General features: G+C 39.0%; 2 protein-coding genes across 2 annotated transcripts; one reads left to right on the top strand and one right to left on the bottom strand.

The window, feature by feature from the left end:
* Window positions 1-840: 840 nt before the first annotated feature.
* LOC309505515 (putative inhibitor of apoptosis) lies at window positions 841-5,162 on the bottom strand (the record flags this gene model as incomplete). The annotated part of the gene is made up of 2 exons (XM_082178924.1): window positions 3,834-5,162; window positions 841-1,346 (listed from the first exon to the last, which is right to left on the bottom strand). Exons 1-2 carry the CDS (start codon window positions 4,909-4,911, stop codon window positions 841-843), a joined length of 1,584 nt encoding a protein of 527 aa, XP_082035050.1. The 5' UTR covers window positions 4,912-5,162.
* A 17,295-nt stretch (window positions 5,163-22,457) lies between these two features.
* LOC309505985 (uncharacterized protein) lies at window positions 22,458-24,040 on the top strand. The gene is made up of 4 exons (XM_082179488.1): window positions 22,458-22,463; window positions 22,571-22,752; window positions 22,904-22,934; window positions 23,024-24,040. Exons 2-4 carry the CDS (start codon window positions 22,591-22,593, stop codon window positions 23,173-23,175), a joined length of 345 nt encoding a protein of 114 aa, XP_082035614.1. The 5' UTR covers window positions 22,458-22,463; window positions 22,571-22,590; the 3' UTR covers window positions 23,176-24,040.
* The last annotated feature ends 976 nt before the right edge of the window (window positions 24,041-25,016 follow it).

Raw genomic sequence — 25,016 nt, forward strand, 5'->3', positions numbered from 1 at the left:
TCATAGCCATAATGATTTTTGTACCGTAACTGCATATTCTATCCCGTACACCTAAACACGACCATCACAGAAACCTTAATTTGTACATTTTCAAAAATGAAATAAATAAATAATTAAATAAAATGTAAACAAAGTTTTAGCTAAATAAATATATAAATAAAAACACCTTACATTTTTAGAGAGTCACAAAAGTCATCTCACACCTGTGAAATGTTCAATAATTCCTTAAGTTGTATCTGTGAGAAAATGACCACATCTTCAGAGAGAGAGAGCAACAATGAAAACATTTAGAAACTGTGAACCATCAGGCTGTCTTATTGATAGGCCAAAGCCCTTTTCAGAGCCAAAGTTTTGTTCATTCTAAATTTATTTCAAAGCATGATCGTAAAAGTTTAAATATGATCTTTTAAAAAAATAGGTTGTTTTAGTTTGAAGTTTAAAGTTCTTAACTTTCTTTCTCGAAAAAATCTTTAAAGTTTTATTAAAATCAAATCTTCTATTCATCTTCTTAGAAGACTTATGTAATGATTTTGTCTAACGGTGACCTAATTATAATTAATTTTAATATAAAATTATAATTGTTACTAAACAGCGTCTGTTCAAAAACTTTAGATGGTTGAAAAACTGTACTTAGTCGTCTTAGATCTTATTTATATAAAAAAAAAAAAAAAATGTGTCCATACAACATGTTGTCAAAGTCTGTCACAATGTTTTGTTGTTTTTAACACATCCGAGTACTCTACATTGCTCTTACTTAGACTAAGTTCTATATATATATTTTTTTTTTTTTGGTTACATTGTTTTTATTCATCAAGTTAAATGTAAATTTGCATCTTCAATTTATGATAGGAAAGTACGGACAGCGCCTTTGACCAAGCCTCTACATATGGGGCACTTGCGTAGAGAAGGCGCACATTCTTTGCACACAACTAGGTGACCACAGGGGATGAAGACAATGTTCACTTCCTTATCCATGCAAACTTTGCATGTGCGCTCCTCTTGAAGTCTTCTTAACTGTTCCTCCATAGGCAAGTCTGAAAGATCTTGACTCGGTGATGCAGCTTCGTTTGTCTGGGCCATCAGTTTTCTCAGCAGGCAGACATCATTCTTCTTGATCCAGTTGCGGAAGACCTCTGCTGCTGCATTTCCTTTCGACAGGACTAACTCAATGAGCTGCCCTGTCTGCTGCTTGACTGTAGTGCAGTTACGAATAATGTCATACTCTTTCTGTGAGATGACGTTCTCCTCTAGAAGATGGTCCATTAAGCACTGCACACTTTTTAGGCGCTGTGACACGGCAAGATGATGTTTCTTAACCCTCTGGGGACCAAGCTGTTTTTGGGGCCCTTGAGATGTTCTGACATGCTCTGACATTTGTGCTTTTTTCAGTTATTTATAAACATGTTAATGGCAAAGGTGTAAATTCACTCTATATAGCACAAACAGGCCTACCATAATATGCGAGCAACATGTATGTAGATGTTTGTATTTTTAAGAGAATAATGTTTATGCGTGGTTATTTAAAAAAATAAAAATGAAAGTTGCTGAAATAAGACCACAAAACTCATACAAAATATGTGCCCACAAGACTTTTGACTAATGGATGTTGTCCCTTTCAGTTCTAGCTTCAAAATTATGTGAAAATAGTCTTGCTTTATCGTTCACAAAAAAAAAATACATTGATTTAAATGGTGTAAAACAGGTTTTGCTTGGAAAGCCAATATGCGAGGGGGAGGAGTAGTTTACACCTTAGTCCCACCCACTCTGCATAATGACTCTGCATAATTAGCCATTCATTCAGGTGTGACACTGACTGAGCCACAATGCAAGGACAAAATTTTGAAGAAGACTTATATTGACCATTTAAGATTTTGCTTACATCTATCTTGTAAATATGTTTTGCTATTTTATTAAAAAGGTTACAATTACAACAATAATTACAATTTCAGCAATATTTCTGCAAAAAAGTACTCTTTCTTTGTAAAAAAAAAAAAAAAAGATTATAGGCCTACATTTTATCATAGCCTATGTATTCATTAGTTTGAATATAGCCAACATTGGAACATCTTAGTCTATGACTTTATTTTTGACAAAATAGTATTTTATATATATGAGCAGAAAAGCTTATTTCAATTTCAATTTATTAATGGATAGCCCCTTGAGATGCAACATCTCATTTTCAAGAGGGTCCAAGTACACACAGACATAAAACAACAACAAAAACAAAAAACAAACAAAAAACAAAACAAAAAAACACACAAACAAGCAAAAAACAAATGCTCAAAACCATTGAGTTACTAGGCAGCCTACACCATTACCCTAAACCTAAGACACATCATAGCTCTGACATGTTATAACTGTCTCAAAAAACACATCACATTTACATCATTATACAATTGGAACAATAATGCAAGAAATTCAATAAACAAAAGGATGTCACATAAGAAGGACCAAGGTTGAATCCACAGGAGGTAGATCAATTCAACAATTACATGAAACAAAAGACAATACCAAGCATTACTATTCAGTCCAACATCAGTAGCATGCACACACATTGTTCAAATATTGGAATAAAGTTAACTTGAATCTATGAAAAGATAAGATGGACCTCAAAGAAAGAGGAAGATTATTCCAATCACTAGTAGCTTTGTAGTGAAAAGTTTTACGACCAATGGCTGAAAAGATTCCTGGTACAGTAAAGGCGAGAGATTGCATATCTCTAAGGGGATACAAAAAACTACGTGGGACCAAGAGTTCTCTCAGATATGAAGGACATTCGAAGTAGGCACATTTAAAAATAAAAATAAACCAATGAAAGTCTCTTCTTGAATTCAGCTGAAGCCAATTCAATGATGCATACATTACGCAATGATGTGTTTTAAAAGGACACCTCAGAACAAATCTACATAGAGAGTTAGCTTATTTGATGTGACAGTATATTCTACAGTAAAAACTGTACCCAAATCTAGTCAACAAAATGTTGTCTTTCATACTTCGCCTGACTGTAACGCAGTAACTGTAACTGTAAAAGCAGTTTATTCTTTCACACACAGACGCGCGATTCATATTTAGGCTAAACACTCTTTACAAATAGACGCGCGATTCATAGAAACGCGATTCATCTTTTTGTTTACATAAGCCTACAACGTTATTCCATAACGTTATTCCACATTAACACTTGAGAAAGGATAACTTAGCCTACCTCACTCCTCAGCGGGATCTGCTCCTCATATCAGCACGGAAAATTTTCTCCATAAGGTAGGCTATATTATGCCTCTTTGTTTACAGCTGATGTGGGGGCGTTTCACAGACTGAAATGGTTCTCAGAATTTGCGTTTGAATAGCACGCGCTCTCCGGGGCGTGGTCAAATTACTTTTGAATGGCTCGTAATGAGCTCGACTGGAGTCGCTCTCTTTTTATACAGATTACAGAAGCTGATAATATTTGTTTTTTATATAAATTACTTCATTTAAAAGCTGCGATCTCAAGCTTTATGCCCGTGGGTCTGTTTGCCTGTTTGACTGAATTTTCGCGGAGTTATAGATAATTTTCGAACGCGTTTCAAATGGGAGTTTACTGACAGAGAGAAGGCAGAAATAGCATCATGTTAGTTTTTCTTTATTTGTCAAAAAGCAAAACACTTTATTTGTATTGTGAGTATACAGAAAAAAAATAGAAACTGAACAGGATCGATTGATGTATTACACGAAAATGAAAGATCAAAATTAACAGAGCATTTTGTGTTTATTTTTCATTGCTAAAAAAAAAAAACGAGCAAAACGCGCGGGCGCGTTTTTGGTCCCCAGAGGGTTAAGAAAAGTAAGAAACTTACTTTCTCGCTCCTCCTCTCTCTTCTCATCTTCCGCACGTAGTAAATCAGACACCAACTCTTGAACGGTTTTGTAATTTTCTCCACTTGCGGGAATTTTGCTTTGAACGGTTTGCTTCACCACAGGATTGTTCATCATCACTGCATCTTCTCCAGGACCCAGGTGTACAACAAGTGGATCAACAAATTCTCTTGAGTTGCTGTCTCCATTAGTCAATAGCTGTTCAAATAGTCTTGGAAATCTTGCTTGAATCTGATGAACAAACTCTTGGCCCTTTTCTTGCAACAGGTATTCACATCTTGGAAACCACTTAGCATGTTCTACCCATGGATCATCACCAGACTCCCAACATCTGAGTCCACCATCACAACAAAAGCACTTCACGTCATCATTACGACCAACATAGTAAAAACCAGCCTTAGCCAATCGGTCTGGTCGAACAGTTATTCTTGAGGGCCAGTTGACAAATGTGAGCAACCTTTCATCACACTGTTGCATTGCCGAGTTAGATCCATTGGAAAGGCCGCCACCAGATAAAGGTACATTATCTGCACGGTCACCTCGAACGAAGCGGCAGTTGGGGTAATGCCTCTGGTGCTCTGATACTGCACGATCTCCCGGTTCCCAGTTGCTAAGCTGACCTCCACAACTGAAGCAAGCCACTCTGTCGCCCTGACCAAGGTAGTAGAAACCACTTTTGGCAAGCTTGGCTGTAGTTACTGTAGCAAGAGTCCAATTCTGAAAGGTGTCAAGGCGTTCCTGTTCCCGACGCATGCCAGGATTGTGACAAACCAGAGGTCGGTGGTGAGACATATCCTCAAATCCATGGGAGGAAATAGGACTGGAGAGGGCCAGGTTGCTGAATGCCGTGTTTAAGTAACCCACCTGCTCCTCCATTTGGCCTGAAATGGATACTGTGGTGGTCGATGTTACGGCTGTCGCAGGGGCGGAAAGCTGTAGGATGGCTACGCTGTGAAGCGGGGGAAAAGGCAGAGTGAGAGGACGACAGGAGGTTTGCGGTAGCGGGTAAAAATGTGACCACAGGGCGTGTCCACTCAAGCCCTTCTCTCTGCTGGACATCCCATGACTAGTGTCTAGTCGTCCATGACAGAACACATAATCGTATTAAACTTATTAAATACCCTCTATGATGCAGGAACCGATGCTAAGAACAAAATCAAATTTTGTTCAACACCACAATTTCAAAAATTGAAAAATCACCACACAATTTCAGGTATTCACATCTTGGAAATGGTTGCCACCTCAGGAATACAGTAATTAAGATGCAGAAAACAAATATTTAAATATTTAAATATTTAATCTTTTTAAATCATGTAGTATTTTTAATTATTCTAAATATTATTATTATGTATACTATTTTATTTAATACCTCCTAAAGAATAAGTTGTGTCATACTATTTTTATGAGCTCACACATTACCACAATAGTCATTTTTTATTTCAACATTATACTTTCAAGTATACATTGAAGTAGTGAAGAAAATGATAGACCGGCATTACGTACATAAAGTAAAACAATAATGACATTTACAGATGGTCTAACCAGAATAGAAAATCTCTGCAGGCTATCATGTCTTGCTCTAGGATGTAGTTGACCAGACTTTCAACTAATTCACCAACGTCAGTTTTTGCATTTTTTGACACCAGTGACACACAGAGATCCGTTACAAAATTACAAATAGCGAGTATCTCGGTGATATCGAATTCGTCAGAACATGCACACAACACATCCAGAACTTTTCTGAGGATTACGCCGTTCGGCTCTTCGCCGTTAAAAAACATGGGCGTTACATCAGTCCATGACTTTGTCAGTCCTCTTACGACATCCATTTCATTTTTGAGATTTGTCACACGTTTGGTATCCTGCATACAATAATTTTTCATATCACACGCAGCATCGATGATCCTCTGCATCAAGCCAACCATTTGGCCTCTAAAATGATCTTTAAACATAGAGTCTAGCGTAGCTCTTAAAGGACACTCTTTGCCCGTGGCGCACTCACACGCCGGATGATACTTGTGCCCCACATCGCCAGAACTCAACGTGGAGTCGTTCTCCATCCGTTTTTGCGTCGCCATTTTTTCCAACTTTTCGAATAGTCCACTATTCGATGATGTTCCTGGAATCTTCCTGGAATCTCCTGAGTGAGTCCTTGTGGCACAATCGTCCAGGGTTTGTGCGTTAATGCGCGGAAGTTTGTGTTTTTGGGTCAGAAGCGTGAGTCGTAGAAGTGTAGTTTGCGTCAGGCAAACAGGAATGCTGAAGCAGGCTTTGACAGTCCTTCAACTTTTGATCAATGAGATGATGCAGTAGCACAGCAGTCCGCGGCTAGTAGAGCTAGAGTAGAGCTAGAGCGTGCGATGTCCTGAAATATTTATCAGGACGGCGATTGGGGTCCGCCCACCCTGTTGCGTAGGATGTTCGGGGGTTGTCATCAGGAAAGCCATAAATAACTTGTTCCTGCATAAACAACAAGTCCTACATGCCACCAGAGAGAAGTTTATTATTTTTACTCAATCCAGTTACAAAATCTGATTTTTTTTTATCTGAAAAACGTTTGAAACATATGCATGGGTGAATTGTTCACCATAAGTTCTGTAACAAACATTTAGAAAGTAGTTAGGATGCGCATGCTTTAAGTTAATGTGCTTTAAGAATCATTTTGCGCATGCTTTTAGTTAATTTGACCAACTATGAAGATGTTAAAGTTCATAGACCTTTAGCGTTTTGAGTTAAAATTAAAACGTGATATCGCATTAAACGCATCATTACTGAATTCAGGGGTGTTTAATAACTTCAATAGTTATCAAGCACCAGCTGATGTTAGTTTTTCTTCAAACAAAAGTAATTTTCTGATAAATCATTGTACACCTACATGTGTTTTGTTGGTCGCTTATAGAAAGATGCGTCCTTGTCTTTGTTTCGCGGTATTTTTAAAAACATAGAACCAGAGAACAGAGAACCTTGTGTGGTATTCTATATCCGCATAAAGGGTTAAAATATACATTTTAGCGCTATTTAAAAACTAGGTCGGTATAATAATATAATGTCTCACGTGAAGATGATGGTTTAAACCATCATTTTATCAAATCGAACCAATTCATGTGAATACTGTCGTATATGAACAAAGAGAAGACCTAGAGTTCACTAACATTACAGCTAACTGTAGGAAACAGAAACAGAAACACAGGGAAAGTGTAAAGAGAACGCCATACAAAACATTACAATCACACCCGGCAATACGATAAGTGTTACGCTAGTGATGTTAAAAATTGTTAAACAATTTCAAAACAGGTTGTTTCAGAAGAAATGCAAACAAAATCAAAGTTGCATAAAAACAAAGGTGTCCAAAATGTTACGTGCTAATATTTGGTCTTGTTTCAGAGTCGATATGCTCCGGTGAAAACTTTGATGAGGCCGAGAACAATAGCGCTGTTAAACATGCGGTTCAATTACAATGTTCAATATAAACAAGAATCCAACTCTAATGCGACTGAGCTTGTTTCACATATAACTGTTGATTGTTAGATATAATAGTTAGATGATTTTTCTAACCATTGAAATTTACGATATGTTAAAACATTCAGCATTATGCCGAATAAAAAGAAGATCATAAAAAGAAGAACAATTATTAAGACACAAAACACAACGTCTGTATTCTGGATCGGGCCTAAAAGACCGATGCCTAAAACTCAAAGTATTGGTGTGGACAGAATAAAAAAATGAATCACCCCTCCTTTCACGTAAAAATACCACGTATCAACTGTAATTCATTAGCTTAACTGTTGTTTAGTGACACAGACACACAAAATAACTGTGTAATAATAACAAAATAAGTGTAATAGTTAGACAAGTTTGAAGCGTAATAGTAGGTAACAGAAAGAACAGCAATACTCATCTTTCATGTCGATGTTTCGTAGACATAGCAGAAAGATGTTCTAAAATAAAAATGATTTGTTTAGTCTTAAACACTCTCATACTAGAAGGACCGTTATTTAATTCTCTTTATGCAATATTTGTTCATGTTTTTCATACATTCCTATATGAACATGTTTGACCACGCTCTGAGACTATATACTTTTTGCAAACTGTACAAAAACAAGATGTAAACAGCGTAATTGACTAGTATGTAAAATGTCAATTACAGACATTCAAAAGCTAAAACTGATCACTATAGTGGCTTTTCTGTATTTGTTTTAAATGGCTCATGATGATGAAGAAATAGAATTAGAATTTACTTTTGTGCAATTTTACCAAAGTGTGGAACTTTGTTTAACAGCCTCAAGCTTTGATGAATATGCCTCTCTCAGTGCCATAGTCAGATGTGATTCTGTTGTAATAGTTTAAGTGTAAAACAGCATGCACTTTGTGTGATTCGTAGAGAGAGGGAAAGTTTCTTCTTAAAATTTCACTTAAATTCTTAATGGTCATTTATTTATATAAACACTGAATTTTGACGGCTCTCAAAGAAACGTCTTCACCTAAAACACACACACACAGTCCAACATACAAAATATGAAACAGTGTCGTCTGAACAAGATGACTAAATCTAGCGGAGTAACAAAACCATAATTTGGATACTTTTTATTATAAACGGAGCTTTTCAATCCCCTTTTCTTAGGGATTTGGTCTTTTGAATCTTAAAGATAAAGAATAAGATGATGTTTTAAAGTTAGTCCATAGGGTGTGGAACTTTGCATCACTATGGTGTGTAAAAATACACCCAAAGATTTAAGCACAACTATTTACACACATACTATGTAGGAGAATATCTAACTGTATATTGTAGATTGTGAACATTGCACTATCAGTTTATTTGGGGTCAGAGAACATCCTTAGCTCATACATCTCTTTAATTTTGTGCTGGATGTTAGTTAAAAGATGAAAGTATTAGTTAATAACAAACAAATAAAAAACTTAAAATCAACATGAAGCCATAATATTAATAAATAAAATATGGTATAATTACAGTTTGAAAATGACTTCCATAATATTTTATTGTAGTAAAGGTATGCCCAACACAAAGTTGTGCGTTGTGAGTGAGACCTCGCAAAGATTACACCAATATTAGATTTCTCGAACATTGCACTATGCCTGAAACTTAATCATCAACATGCCTTCTAGGACTGTCAAAAACTGTAGGACTGTCAAAAAATCATCTGTTATCATGGTTTAGTTGTATTTAAAAACACTGTTTTTTCTTAAAAATGTTGTGTCAGACGTATTTGGTAGCATGATTATCTTGTTTAATCGTGTATTCAGTCCATATTTATCAGGTTGATATTTGTAGAAATACATTTATAAAACAAAAAGAACAAGTTAATGGCCTTGTGTCAGAACACAACAGGTATGAAGATATGTCTGGTTTTTACTTTTTATTCTAACTTTAAAGCTAGATTATCCTTTGAAAAGTGTAATACAGTATTTGATTTTTACACACGCAGTGTTTTCACCAACTTACCTAAACCGTTGACCCCTGAAGTTATGACTTCTGAAGGCCTAGATTCACTCGGTTGAAAAAATGGTATGTTGTCATTTAAACATCTGAAAAAATAGACTGTGCTTAATATCTGCTAACTCTTTATTGTGATGCTCCCCAACAGATATTCTACTGACTATAAGTAACTCAACTATATCTCAACTTATTCTAACCCTAACCCTACCAGTCCACTAATACTCTACTAACACTAATGAGAGTTTACTTTACACACTCTGACTCTCACAAGCGAGTTAGTGGGCATGCAGGTGCAACACTACTATAGTCAACAGCACCTTCAAAAGGACCATCAAAATAGTGCTACCAAATGATGACTTAAAAACGTTTTAAGTATTACATTAAAAAGGCATAATTGACAAAGATTGTAATTCTGAATTAAGTAATAATTATGACAAAAAGTCGAAATTATGACTTAAAAAGTTGAAATTAAAATGATGACTATGCGTCATAATTATGAGATGAAAAGTTTAAATGATGACATACTAAATTGAAATTATGATAAAGTAAAATATTCCATGGTGAAATTTTCTGAATTTAGTATAATTGTCTTTGTGAAAATGATTCAGTACTGAAACAGCATTTATTAGTTTTTACATATCTTCTGCTTGTTTATGCAGTTCGTGTAGGCCTCTAAGACTATGAATAACTAAAAATGATTATTGATGAACTTGAATAACTTGAATTTTGTTGGCAATATAAAAAAAATTGCCTTCCCATAACGGGAGTCGAACCCAGGCAGCCTGGGTGAAAACCAGGAATCCTAACCGCTAGACATTATGGGAGGCGTTGATACTGCCCCGGGCAAATTTGAAAAGGCTGCACTGCACGGTACAATATAATGCTGGATCATAGTTATGCAGAGCCACAGGAGAAGAAATCCTCGTGGCCAAAAAGCAAAAAATTTATTTAAAAGGAAACGTGACCGGCGAATTCAAAACGAGGGTAAATATCGGGATAGCTTTTCACAGGTGGAAAGAGCTAATGAAGGAGAAAGACTTTGCTGGATGGCGCCTTGCATGGCTGACACCGCCGTCGGTGTGTGAATGGGTGAATGTGAGGCTATGTAAAGCACTTTGGTGGCCATAGGTCTGTGAAAGCGCTATATAAATGCAGTCCATTTACCATTTACTTTGAAAGGGATGCTGAAGTTGCCTGCTTTCTTCTCAACGGGTAAGTCAAAGTTACGGTCTAAATGACAAGCTTTTTTCATTGCTTGGTTGTGTAAATCATTATATCATTATATAGGCAGCATAACAGTAGAACATGTACAATTAAACTCGATGAAGTGCTATTGGAAGACATGTTGTCATAGCTTCTTGGCACATAACGGCTACTGCAGTTGCAACACATAAAAATAGTATTATAATAGTATACATAATAATAATAATAATAATATTTAGAATATATTTTTTTTAAATACATGATTTAAAAGATTAGATATTTCAGATCATACTCAACAACTGGTTTAACCCCCTGAGGTCAGCTGTATCGCCGGCGATACCAGCTCGCTTTTTTTTAATCAGTGTAAAAGAAACTCATAAATACTCTGTTGACTTTGATTTCCCATAGGAGTTTCATACATCAATCGATTCTGTTAAATGTGTATTATTTTTGTGTATACTTACAATAAAAACAAAGTGTTGTGCTTTTTGCCAAATAAAGAAAAATAAACACGAAGCGAGTTCTGCCTTCTCTCTGCCAGTGAAGTCCATTCTGAAACGCGTCCGAAAATGAACAATAACTCAGCGAATACTCAGTCAAACAGGCATACAGACACACAGGCATGAAGCTTGAATTCTCTTCTTTTAAATGAAGTAATTTATATAAAAAACAAATATTCTCATCTTGTGAAATCTGTATTAAAAGAGAGCGATTCCAGTCAAGCTCATCTCAGCTCATTACGTTGTAATCAGCCCCGCCCACGGAGAGCGCGCGCTATTCAAACGCAAATGACTGAGACGATCCCATACAAACTGTGAATGCCCCCATATCAGCTCGAGAAAACACATCAAGTTTATTCAGATAAGTGTACTTGTCTACACTGTCTCGCAGCGCTGTGAGGAATAATAATAATGGAAAACGTACCTCAGAAGTGCTGGTATTTCGAGGAGCAACGGATGGAATAATGTAGTACGTTTTTTTTCATTCTCAAGTAAATCGCGTTTCTGTGTGAATGAATGAACGCAGAGATGCGCTGTTTACCACAACTCGCAAAAAGACAGTTTAAATTTGAATTGCGTTTCTGTGTGTGAATGAATGATCTGCTTTTAGCAAACTATTTTGCTATAAAAATCGACTGAAATATGTTGAAATAAAATGTATTTGTATAAGCAACTTATTAAACTGCAAATTAACATTTATATTCCTTATAATAAAAACGAAAGACCTATGTTACAGACAAATGAAAGACAACATTACGTTGATTAGTTTTGGATAGATTACACATTTTTACTGTAAAATATCTGCCACCTCAAATAAGCTTTTGTTTGCCAATTTTTGCTAATATGTTAAATATAGTATGTTTTGTCAATGTAGGCTATATTCGAAGTAATGAATCCTTAACTTTGAAATATGTATGATAAAATGTATACTTTAGTTTTTACAAAGAAAGATTACACTTCAATTGTTGTTGTAATTGTAACCTTTTTAATAAAAAAATATATATTTACAAGGTAGATGTAAACAAATTTTAAAAGGTAAATATAAGCCTTTTCTTTAAATAATTTTTATTGTGTTTTATTATTGACAAATTTGGGGAGAGGATACATATTCCAAAACTGAAAATACAGTATGAGAATTAACTGCACAATTACTAGACATGTTTTCCTTGGATATTATACAATTTGCAAGCAAAATTTGTGAAAAAAAAATAAAATAAAATAAATTGACATGCTTCCAACTGTGAACCAATTTGGTAGAATATATATATATATATATATATATATATATATATATATATATATATATATATATATATATATATATATTTCTCTTGCATTCTTTCTTGTGGCTATAGACAAAATTGACATGCTTCCAACTGTGAACCAATTTGGTAGAATATATATATATATATATATATATATCTTTTTCTCTTGCATTCTTTCTTGTGGCTATAGGTGACACACCTGAATGAATGGCTGAATGAAGTATGCGGGCCCCATTGTCTCCTCAGGTGTGAATCACTACATATGCATGATGCTGTTGAATGGTTGACGCCCCTTGCGCATATTGCCTTTACAAACAAAAAGTGTTTTACAAGATTTAAATCAATGTATTGTGTTATGTGAATGATAAGGGCAGGATGATTTTCACATCATTTTGAAGAAAAAACTCTAGGCAACGACATCAATTAGTCAGAAGTCTTATTCATACATATTTAGTATGTCGTCGCTGTCGGGCGGAAACCTCGTATGTCCAAATTTGGTCAATTTCATATTTTTTCACAAATCGATGCTATTGGTCAGTCCCCACGTGGTTCTGTTATTTTTACAAATTATTAACCAATCTAAAGTGTTGAAAATAGCTTGAGAGCAAATCTCGTAACTCCATTGGACACTTCAACTGTCTGAGAATCCTCGTAACTCCACCTCTTCTTCACTCCGCGGGGGGCGGGAGCCTCGCGGCATTTTGTCTCCTCAGGATTGAAACTCGCAACGATTAAGAAACCCTCGTCGAGCAACACGTAAAGCAAGCCTTAACTCTGATTTTATCTGTGTTAAACTATGATATCAGTTATTGATGCATTTTAAATGTCTACGTATTACTAGGCTTATTATTAGGCTTATTATACTTGTGCATTGAAGTTTTAAAATGTATCTAATATAGCCTAATACTTGAATTGAATTAAATGTTTTGGATACCAGCTTTAAATGATTGTTTTTATTATTATTTTACTGACTCGAAGTTGGCACCGTGCATGTAAAATACCCCAAGTAGCAGGTTTTATTTATGGGAGAAAAAGGGTCTGTCTACTGGTGCCAGTAAGTTAAAGGTAGGGTAGGTAGGTAATCCTGTTCAGAAACACTTTTTTTTATACTGGGTGAAATGGTCCTTCCATCCTGATAGTAGTCAATACATTATGTGTTTAGAAAAAGGAATGAAAAAAATCAGACCTCTGTAGCAGCTGCAGGACAGTAAAAACTCTGACCAATCACTGCCATTCGGTGCGAATGTAAAGAACCAATCAGATGCCTTCATGTCTCGTGCCCGCCCCGAGCCCCACTGCGCGCGCTGCCCGGCGTGCACTCATCACATGTCACCGTTCCCGGAAATATTCAGCTCAAAGCACCTGCATATGCAGTCAGCGAAGGCAAACAAGGCAAAAACTACTTCCTCGGACCCTGCCCGCGCTCTTGAACGACCTCCTCTGCTTCGCCCTCAACCCCGGACCTGTCCTCGAACCGACTATGCGGTACTTGTCTCCGGACTCGGAGTGTACGTTAGTCTTCATTAGAGTCAACAATGTTTTCATCATGGAAACTCTTACATGCAAAACACCGTATATGTTATGAATCTTACACGAAATTCATCTTCATCACAGTGTAACTGATGGTAATGGAAAAACGTGTATCAATGCAACCTGTTTTTAGTTTTGCCTTATAAATATAGCTCGTTACCGAATGAAACTTTACCATTATCGATATGCTAGCTTGATAGTGAGTACTAAAAGAAATCTTATTTGTTTATATTCATAGTGATAAAGTTAGGTATTTTATTACATGTGATTCTGACATGATGTCACTGTATGTACTGCGCTCCTTCCTCTCCACTCGTCTCAGGTGATAAATGCGTCTTGTTCCAGCCTGAGCGTTTGGCGTCGCGCGTTCATGTGTTTTGGGGGCGTGGCTTTGGAAGGAGCTCAGAAGGGAGGGGGTGGAGTGAATGGAAATAATGAGCTGTGTTTATTGCAGATTAAAAGGTCTACAGTCACTCGATTTTTATATTTTCTTTTTCAGAGTACTTACATTTTAATTATGTATTGGTATATAAAGACAGTTTAAACAAATTTGGAATGTTTTTTTTTTAGAAAAATGATTACCTACCCTACCTTTAAGCCTATTTTTGCATAACTCTGTCTGTTTTTTAGACAATAACGAGTGAAAATAGTTAGGTTAGATACATTTGAGTTGGCTTGTTTTGTTAAAAATCGATAGCTGTAATGCTTCGGTGCAGAAGGAAGCCCGTGAGCCACGGAGGTAAGTTTGCGTGCAGATTAGGCAAATTTCCACCTATGAGACAACGTTAGTCAGCTCATCATTTTTTGTTCTGCTTCACTTATAGCTCTTAAACCTTTAAAATGGAGTTTAGGAAGATGTATGTAACCACGGTCGTTAGCTTTGATTAACTATTGAAGCCTTTTCTCTTGTCAAAAGACTCAACGCAACCGCCGATTTTGTTTGCGTGCAGATTAATTTCCGCCTATTTTAGACAGCCTAATATTTTGGTATTGCATCACTCATATCTCTTAAACGTTTAAAATGGAGTTTAGGAAGATGTATGTAACCACAATCATTAGATTTGAATAGCTCTTAAAGCCTTATCTCTTATCAAAAGGCTGAACGCGACCGCAGACTTTGATGAACACTGCTGGCAGCAGCGCCGTCTGTGTCCGTTCCATTATAATCAATGACAGCGTAACCTCGTATCTCCCCGCTCCCAAGTCATAAATCTCGTATCTCCGATTAAACAGGATTTTAGGGAAATGATGTGTTAATGTTGGTATACAACAGTATATGATAGCAATATAAGGTATAATACCAACTTTAACGATACAATGTTTAATAACTCAAAAAATATGCAGTTTTTTTTAATTTCCTGAAAAATAATGGTTTTGGAGATACGAGGATTCCACCCGACAGCGACGATGTGTTTTGTGGCCTTATTTCAGAAACTTTAGTTTTTAGTTTTTTCAATAATCATGCATAAACATTATTCTCTCAAAAATACAAACATGTACATGCATGTTGCTCACATATTATGGTAGCCCTGTTTGTGCTAAATAGAGTGTAATTATACCTTTGCCATTAATATGTTTATAAGCAACTGAAAAAAGCACAAATGTCAGGGCATGTCAGAACATCTCAAGGACCCCAAAAACGCCTCAGACCCCAGAGGGTTAATAAAAACTCGAGTTTTTAGCATTGAAATGATCAAACAAATTCACATCTGTATTAAACAGTTGGACAAAATTCGCTGTAATATAAAATACTCTATCAAATCTAAAAATTAAAATAAAAAGTCGCTTGTTTAAAGCAAACAGAAATCACTTGAGAAGTGTAAAACAATAAAACCATAACCTCTAATTTGATATTAAATGCTGAACCGAAAAACAGAGTCATAAAGGAATAAAGTAACTATAATATCGGGAATCATCAGATGCTGAAGACGGAAGGTAATGTAATTTTTTTTTTTTTTTAAGTGAATCGAAAGTGCTTTTTACGAACGCCCGCTCGACACGTGAAGTCACATCTCCGCGCTGCTGTTTTGGCGTGCTTTATGGAAGTTTGAATCGTTGGAGTCACACACACACAAGTGCAGCGATGGAGCGCGTGAACACGAGCAGTGTGAGAGGATTCCTGAGATCTTGTGACGATCTGACTGAGAAGATTCGCTGTTTAATACAGAAGAAACTCATCAAGAAGTACTTGAGCAGGTGATATTATGCGCTTACGATTTATGTGTGGATTAAAGAATAGACATTAGTAGAATAGACAAAATAGGCATTTAATGAAGATATATTTTATATCATTGTAGAATGTATTTCTGAGCACCAGACGCTCGCTCTCACTATCATATGGACACACAATCCCATGCATGCCAAACTATCTAAAATGGTGCCTTTCGAAGGGCACTAAAGTTTTTAATCATTATCAACATATTTTTTGATAAAAATAACTATAAAAGAGTTCCAAATGACACTTATTTTTGAGCCCCACAATTTTAAGCGCTTCAAAGTTCTAACTAGAGCAGGGGGCAGAGTTAAAAAGGAACTTTGTTGTTCTTGTCTAGCCTTAATTTACTGAAGGCTATGGATGTTAGGTAAATGTTTATTAAATTAATTCACAATATGTACACATTCATTATTAATATTATGCCTAATATGATGAAAAAGGCTGTTATTTGTTTCTTCTCCTCTCACATTAAATCACATGTATTATATAGGCCTATTTTAAGTTCAAAATGGTGAAATTAGAAAAAAAGTTGATTAGTTTGCCTTGATTATTTTTGTCGTTGTTTAACATTTCTCAAAACTTTTCTGTCAAATATGAAATGTTTAGTTTAGCTACTTGCACCTTATCTCGCACTTTATGACCGTTGTCAGCAGGAACTCGCTCTCAGCGGCTCCTGTGAACATACTATTGTCCTAACATAGACTATTATTGTTACTGTCCTAACATAGACTATTGTTTTAACCTGCTGTGCATCTGTTCACTGTCCATGTGGCTTTGGTTGCCATATTTATGAGCTAATCTGGCCTTTGAAAAAGTGAATGTTTGAACTCTGGTGTATGCTAAATGAAAACAGGTGAACAGGTGTATGAATGTGTCTGCAGGTGTATCTAACCCTAACAACTAATGACAAACTTTATTTTTGCTATTGTACATACATTTTATTCTTCTAATTGTTTGTCTTTGGTTAACACAGCTGGAGAAGAACAACAGGGAGGTTGGAAGACACAGTAGAGGAACTACAGAATAAATATGGAGAGAAAACGCCTCGGTTACGACTGTAACCTCGGTTCCCTGAGAGGGAACGAGCGTTGCGTCGAAACTGACGCTATGGGGAACGCTTTGCGTGATGACGTCTTGAAGCACATGTCAAATCAGTCCAATGGTGTGGCGGAACGTCAGAGGCGGGTGACGTCACGTACCAGGAAGCTATAAAAGCCGGCCCGAAACAGAAAACGAAAGCTTCGTAAAGTCTGAAGTCGCGCTGACAGGCATGAAGGAGATATGGCAAGGCGACGCAACGCTCGTTCCCTCTTCAGGGAACCGAGGTTACAGTCGTAACCGAGGCGTTCCCTTTCAAGGGAACTCCCGTTGCGTCGAAACTGACGCTATGGGGAACGTCTATACCAACGCCTCCATAGCTTCAAATGTCTGTCCTGTGTGTATCAAGTGAGCAGCACTAAGAAGACAAAACATGAGACCCTGGAGCAGAGTCTAAATCCAGAGAGTAGAACCTGACGAAGGTGTGCGGTGAGGACCAGCCTGCCGCATCACAGACGTCCTGTAACGAAACTCCTGATATAAGGGCCTTAGAGGCCGCCATACTCCTAGTAGAGTGCGACCGGACAGCCAAAGGAGAAGGCTGTCCAGCCGCCTCATAAGCAAGTGAGATAGCCTCAACCACCCACTTGCTCATCCTTTGCTTAGACACCGGACCTCCCTTGTTAGGAGACCCAAAGCACACAAATAATTGATCACTTTTACGCCACAGGGCAGCTCTGTGGACATAAGCGTCTAACGCCCGAACTGGGCAAAGCAAATTATTAGCCTCCTGGTCCGCATTCTGAAAGGGAGGAGGACAGAAGGCCTGCAGAACAATAGGTCTAGCCACGTTAGTGGGGACCTTGGGGATATAGCCCGGTTTAGGGTGAAGAAAAGCTTTGACCATACCCGGAGCAAACTCCAAGCATGACGGAGCAACCGACAATGCCTGGAGATCCCCTATTCTTTTAAGAGAAGAGATGGCGAGAAGAAACAGAGCTTTCAGAGTTAGAAACTTCTCAGGAACCTCCTCAATGGGCTCAAAGGGGGCCAGGGAAAGGCCTTGCAGCGCAACGGACAAATCCCATGGTGGCACCCTAGAGCGAACTGCAGGCCTCAGCCTCCAAGTGCCACGAAGGAAACGAGATACCAGAGGGTCTTTCCCCACAGACATTCCACCCAAAGGAATGTGGTAAGCACCTATGGCCACCACATAAACCTTTAGAGTGGACGGGGTCAGACCTGCAGTGAACCGGTCCTGCAGGAACTCCAGAACTGTACCAATTGGGCAGTTGACTGGATCCAACCGACGGTCACTACACCAAGAAGTGAATACTCTCCACTTCAGGGCATAAAGTTTCCTCGTGGAGGGAGCTCTGGACTGTAGAACGGTCTCAACAACCTCAGTTGTGAGACCTGACTCTATGAGCTGGGCCCCCTCAGAGGCCAAGCCCACAGGTTCCACAGTTCCGGTCGGGGGTGAAATATTGAGCCCCCTGCTTGGGACAGAAGGTCCCTCCTGACGGGTAACTCCAGAGGATGCCCGTCGAGGAGGGACACAAGATCGGGAAACCATACTCTGCCCGGCCAGCGCGGGGCTATAAGAAGTAGATGGACCCGGTCCCTGCGAACTCTTTCCAGAACTCCCGGGAGCAGAGCCACTGGGGGAAAGGCGTACAGACGTAGCCTCGGCCACGTCTGTACCATAGCATCCAGTCCCAGAGGAGCTGGATGCGTGAGGGAGAACCAAAGTGGACAGTGAGACGTCTCTCGAGACGCAAACAGATCCACTTGTGCTTGGCCAAACTCCCTCCATATCAGCTCCACCACCTCGGGGTGGAGCCTCCATTCCCCGGGCCTCGGCCCCTGTCTCGACAGAGTTTCTGCTCCTATATTCTGTACCCCGGGGATGTAGGCTGCCCTGAGAGACAGCAACTTCCCCTGGGACCACAAGAGGATATGGCGTGCCAAATTGGACAATGGGCGCGAGCGCAAACCCCCTTGGTGGTTGATATAGGCGACTACCGACGTGTTGTCCGTATGTACTAACACATGGTGTCCCCTGAGATCTGTGATAAAGCTCCTCAGAGCCCGGAAGACAGCTAACATCTCTAGGCGATTGATATGCCAGGAACGATGATGGTCTTCCCACAGACCTTGAGATGAGCGACCCTCTAGGATCGCTCCCCAGCCCGTGAGGGAAGCATCCGTCGTTAGCAGTTTGCGACGACAAGGAGCCCCCAGCACTGGGCCCTGGGACAGGAACCAGGGTTTCTTCCACATAACCAAGGCACGTAGGCATCGCCGCGTGACCTTGATCGTGCGAAATGGGTTGCCCCTCGGGGAAAACCCTCTGGTCCTGAGCCACCACTGCAGGGGCCTCATGTGCAGTAGTCCAAAAGGTATCACGTTGGAAGCTGCTGCCATGAGACCCAACAGTCTCTGGAACTGTTTGACAGTGAGTAGCTGGCCTAGCTTTACACTTTTCACAGCTGCAAGGATGGAATCTATCCGTGGCGGTGACAGGTGCGCCTGCATCGACACAGAATCCCAAACCACGCCTAAAAAAGTGGTCCTCTGTAGTGGAGAAAGCACACTCTTCTTGGCGTTCAGCCGTAACCCCAGCTCTTTCATGTGGGCGAGAACAACATCTCGATGTTGAACCGCCAACTGATGCGACTGAGCTAAAATCAACCAATCGTCGATGTAGTTCATGATGCGAATACCCTGGAGGCGCAGAGGCGCCAGAGCTGCATCCACGCATTTGGTGAAAGTGCGGGGTGATAAAGCCAGGCCGAATGGAAGAACTCGATATTGGTATGCTTTGCCCCCGAAAGCAAACCTCAGGAACTTCCAATGACACGGACGGATGGAACTATGGAAATATGCGTCCTTGAGATCTATCGTGACAAACCAGTCCTCGGACCTGATCTGTGGCACGATTTGTCTCAAAGTTAACATTTTGAACTTGAGCTGCATGACTGACTCGTTCAGAACTCGAAGATCTAAAATGGGACGCAATCCCCCGTCCTTTTTTGGAACTATGAAGTACCGGCTGTAAAACCCGGTTTCCCTGTTGGAGGGAGGTACATATTCTATAGCCCCTTTCTCTAACAGAGTGTTTACTTCCTGTTCCATAACCAGAACCTGCTCGGGGCCCACCACTGTGGGCAGGACCCCCATAAACCGAGGTGGGTGTTTTTTGAATTGTATCTGATACCCTTTTTCCACGGTCTGCAGGACCCAACGAGAAACATTTGACAGTAGCTTCCACGCTGTCAAAGATTCTACTAGAGGTACCAGCCTCTCGAGACTGGTTTCTGGATTTTGTTGCTGTTGAGTAGTCGGTTCGACGCCCTGTAACGGCGCACCGGCAGGGAACGACCGAACAGACTGCTCTAGCACCCTCCTCGGAGGGGGCGGGCATCCCGAGGCCACTACGTTTCCGGGTGGACCTTGAGATATGTGCTCGCCGGAGACTGCTGCGCCCTGTAACACCAGAGGTGGCAGGGTTGGCAGAACGGTCCCCTGAGGGCACCGAAGAGAGACGGGCACCGTGAAAATAGGTGTTAACCGCTCTGCTTCGGGGGGAACTACCCTCATTTGTCCTGAGCCCTCGGACGTCAGGACCTTTTCCCAGCAGCCTTCTTGGCGGTAATAACGGTCCGCAGATCCGTTTTACCCCTCGAAGACTGCTGGGTTTGAGAGCGCCCTCCGTGTCCCCGAGATTTTTGTGGGGGAGCACGAGAGGACACACTCTGTTTTTGAGTGGCACGGTGTTCAGCGCTCTTTTTAGAGGAGTGAGGCTGCTCCCGCTCAGCAGCCTCAATGAAAGAACGGCGGGGGAGAAGTTTTTGCAATGCAGCTGCCTGTTTAGCAGCTTCCTGAGATTTAGCTACCGCACTGTTTACTGCATCACCAAATAAACCAACAGTGGAAACTGGAGCATCTAAGAGAAAGTGCTTTTCTTTCTCTTTTATATTGCTCAAATTGAGCCACAGATGCCTCTCAGTGGCCACCAGGGCTGCCATAGACCGCCCGATTGATTTAGCGGTCTCCTTGGTGGCCCTGAGAGACAAATCTGTGGCTCTGCGTAGTTCAGCCACTGTATCAGGACCAATTCCCCCGCCCTCCTCTAAATCCCCCAATAATTCTGCCTGATAGGCTTGCATAATAGACATCGTATGCAGACACGCTGCAGCTTGACCAGCGGCTGCATACGATTTATGAACCAGAGATGAAGTGTATTTTTCTGGCTTAGAGGGAAGTGAAGGAGCTTTCAGGGAAGATGCCGTTGCTGGAGAGAGATAGCTCGCAAGCGTCTCCTCCACCTTCGGCATCTCCCCATAACCATATTCTTTATATTTCTGAATAGAAGAATAGTGGGATGTTTGTGGTGCATACACTCTGTATGAAACCGGTTTTCCCCACGATCTCGACACCTCGGTGTGGAGATCGGGGAAAAACGGAAGGCTTCTTCGCTGAGGCTGTGTACGAGATGGCAGGAAGCGTTCGTCGAGCTTACTTTTCGAACGAACGTCCTGCCTATCCTCTGGCCACTCAATAGATAATCTGTGAACTGCTCTCGTGACAACATCGAGCAATTCCTCAAAAGCGTGAGACTGAGGTGGCGAATCCTCAGACTCAGCTTCAACACTAACAACGTCCAACTCCTCAGAGCTGGACAATTGCAGTATTGGTGCCTCCATCGGGGGGGAAGAAACCGCAGCGCGTGCTTCCACACCCTGATGAGAGGCACTGGATCTATCAGAAGGATGTTGAGATAAGGCAGAGCCCGTCTCAACATCCACTGATAAATTCATTTGTGAACCCCAGGTCTGAGATCGACGCCGTGCCTCGGCAGCGGCGAGACCCAAGCCCTGGGGAACGTGGTCGGGATTGAACCGAGCCAAGCGGGATCGGAGCGTACGCAATGGAAGCGCCTCGCAATGCACACAGTCACCACCCTCGAGTGCTGACTGGGCATGCTCCTCACCCAAACAAACAACACAAAGAGTGTGAGTATAACCTCCCGTTAAATAACGCGGGCAGGGATGGACACACACTCTAAACTGCTGCTTGCTCGCCATACTGAATATATATATATGATATAGACAGACAACACCAAATAACAAGGACAGATTCAACACAGAGCGCAACTGAAGACTCAGAAAGCTTTTGTTTTCTGTTTCGGGCCGGCTTTTATAGCTTCCTGGTACGTGACGTCACACGCCTCTGACGTTCCGCCACACCATTGGACTGATTTGACATGTGCTTCAAGACGTCATCACGCAAAGCGTTCCCCATAGCGTCAGTTTCGACGCAACGGGAGTTCCCTTGAAAGGGAACAGCATTAAAAAGGATCAAGTCCATTGTGAAAAAAATTTGAAAAAAGAATATCAAATGTAGGAAAAGATTTATAATTTACTTTGTTAGTAGTCAATATGTTTCTCAATCTTCAATAAGCTTTACATGGTTTTGGTTGTGTATTTAATTGTTAATTTTTTAACAGATGGTGCACATTCTGGAAACATGACAAATCAACAGCCTAACAACCTTCCACAACGAGAGCATAATAATAATTTTACATCATTCGGACAGCTTAACTTAACAATTGACCAGAGGAATGGTGGGTCAATATTTGCTCCAATCATAGTAGACAAGACAATATATGGTGAAGTTAACATCAGTGTGGTGAGTGTCTGATAATTTAAGAAACAGTTGCTTAGTTAAGAAATGATTTGTGTATGTTATATATATATATATAGATAGATATATATATAGATATATAGATATAGATATATATAGAGATTTATGTATGAGTATTTTTTGTTTTGTTTTTCAGGTGTCTCACTCTACCTCGGTAAACGAACATGGTAAGATCTCTTGTTGTAGAACACTGTGCATTCATAAGCGTGATGCTCCTGTTAATAATATGACTATCCAACTTTGTCCTGATTTTTAGAAATTCTTCAGAATGTAAGGAATGAGAGGACTTTGGAGGGAAGTGCACCACAGTCGGTCTCTCTAAACAAGATCTACACTGAACTGTTTATCATCAATGATGAGACTGACCCCATCAATAGAGAACATGAGATCTGGCAGATCGACACATAATTTAAACACATCAGCTCAGAGACTCATAAACTACAAGGAAATCCTTCAGCCACCCACAGATGAAAATATAATTGTGTGGTGATTTTCCAAATGATACAACTTAGTCTAAGTAAGAGCAATGTAGAGTCCTCGGATGTCTTAAAAACAACAAAACATTGTGACAGACTTTGACAACATGTTGTATGGACAAATTTTTTTCTAAATAAGATCTAAGTACAGGTTTTCAACAATCTAAAGTTTTTGAACAGACGCTGTTTAGTAACAATTATAATTTAGGTCACCGTTAGACAAAATCATTACATAAGTCTTCTAAGAAGATAAATAGAAGATATGATTTTAATAAAACTTTAAAGATTTTTTCAAGAAAGAAAGTTAAGAACTTTAAACTTCAAACTAAAACAATCTTTCATTTTTAAAATATCTAATTTAAACTTTTAAGGTTATGCTTTTAAATGAATTTAGTATAAACTCTGGATGTAGTATGCTCTGGAACGCAGACTAGATTTACTGTGACATTATCTCCCCGAGTTTTTCAGTTTCAGTTTTTCAACCATCGAAAGTTTTTGAACAGACATTGTCTCACATTATAACAATTATACTTTAGGGTCACCGTTAAACAAAATCATTACAGTAATCTTCTAAAAGATAAATAGAAGATATGAATGTATTCAAACTTTAAAGATTTTTTTTAAGAAAGAAAGTTAAGAACTTTAAACTTCAAACTAAAACAACCTTTTATTTTTAAAAGATCATATTGAAACTTTTACGATTATGCTTTGAAATAAATTCAGAAAGATCAGCGTGTTTAGGTGTAAGGGATAGAATATGCAGTTACAGTACAAAAATCATTATGGCTATGGAAAGCCATAAAAATTGAAACTCCGCATGGACAAAAAATGCTGATTAAATCTTTCATATAAATGAGATATAAGACGACTAAGTACAGTTTTTCAACCATCTAAAGTTTTTGAACAGACATTGTTTAATAACAATTATACCTTAGGTTCAATTTAAACAAAATCATTACAGTAATCTTCTAAAAGATAAATAGAAGATGTGTATGTATTCAAACTTTAAATATTTCATTTAAACAATCTTTTATTTTTAAAAGATCATATTGAAACTTTTACGATTATGCTTTGAAATAAATTTAGTACGAACAAAACTTTGGCTCTGGAAAGGCGTTAGTAGACTAACATTACATACGCTGTGACATGATGCACATAGAGATTAGTTCATTTTTAGAACCGTGTGTGTGCGCGCGTGCAATACAGCTTAGAAATGATATTAAATTATTTATTTATTTTATAGTTTTCTGTGATGGTCGTGTTTAGGTGTACATGATCGAATATGCAGTTACGGTACAAAAATCATCATGGCTATGGAAAGCCATCAAAATTGAAACTCCACACGGACAAAAAATTATGATTGAATCTTTTCATATAAATAAGATTTAAGACGACTAAGTACAGTTTTTCAACCATCTAAAGTTTTTGAACAGACATTGTTTAATAACAATTATACCTTAGGTTCAATTTAAACAAAATCATTACAGTAATCTTCTAAAAGATAAATAGAAGATGTGTATGTATTCAACTTTAAATATTTCATTTAAACAATCTTTTATTTTTAAAAGATCATATTGAAACTTTTACGATTATGCTTTGAAATAAACTCAGCACCTGATATCCTGATCACTGAATTTGTGTGACTCTGAAACACACAGACACACACACACACACACACACACACACACACACACACACACACACACACACACACACGCACACACACCCTTTGGCTGGTGCTTTTTGAAAGCTCCGCAGGTCAAACGCTGGTGT

Source organism: Leuciscus leuciscus (genome assembly GCF_965113295.1).
Source record: "Leuciscus leuciscus genome assembly, chromosome: 9".
NCBI classification, from domain to species: Eukaryota; Metazoa; Chordata; class Actinopteri; order Cypriniformes; family Leuciscidae; genus Leuciscus; species Leuciscus leuciscus.

Bases quoted from the DNA above. Each gene is read 5' to 3' on its own strand.
- LOC309505985 (XM_082179488.1), top strand. From the start codon at position 22,591: ATGACAAATCAACAGCCTAACAACCTTCCACAACGAGAGCATAATAAT. The intron at 22,753-22,903 runs GTGAGTGTCTGA...TTTGTTTTTCAG, and splicing joins GTGAAGTTAACATCAGTGTG to GTGTCTCACTCTACCTCGGT. The intron at 22,935-23,023 runs GTAAGATCTCTT...CCTGATTTTTAG, and splicing joins TACCTCGGTAAACGAACATG to AAATTCTTCAGAATGTAAGG.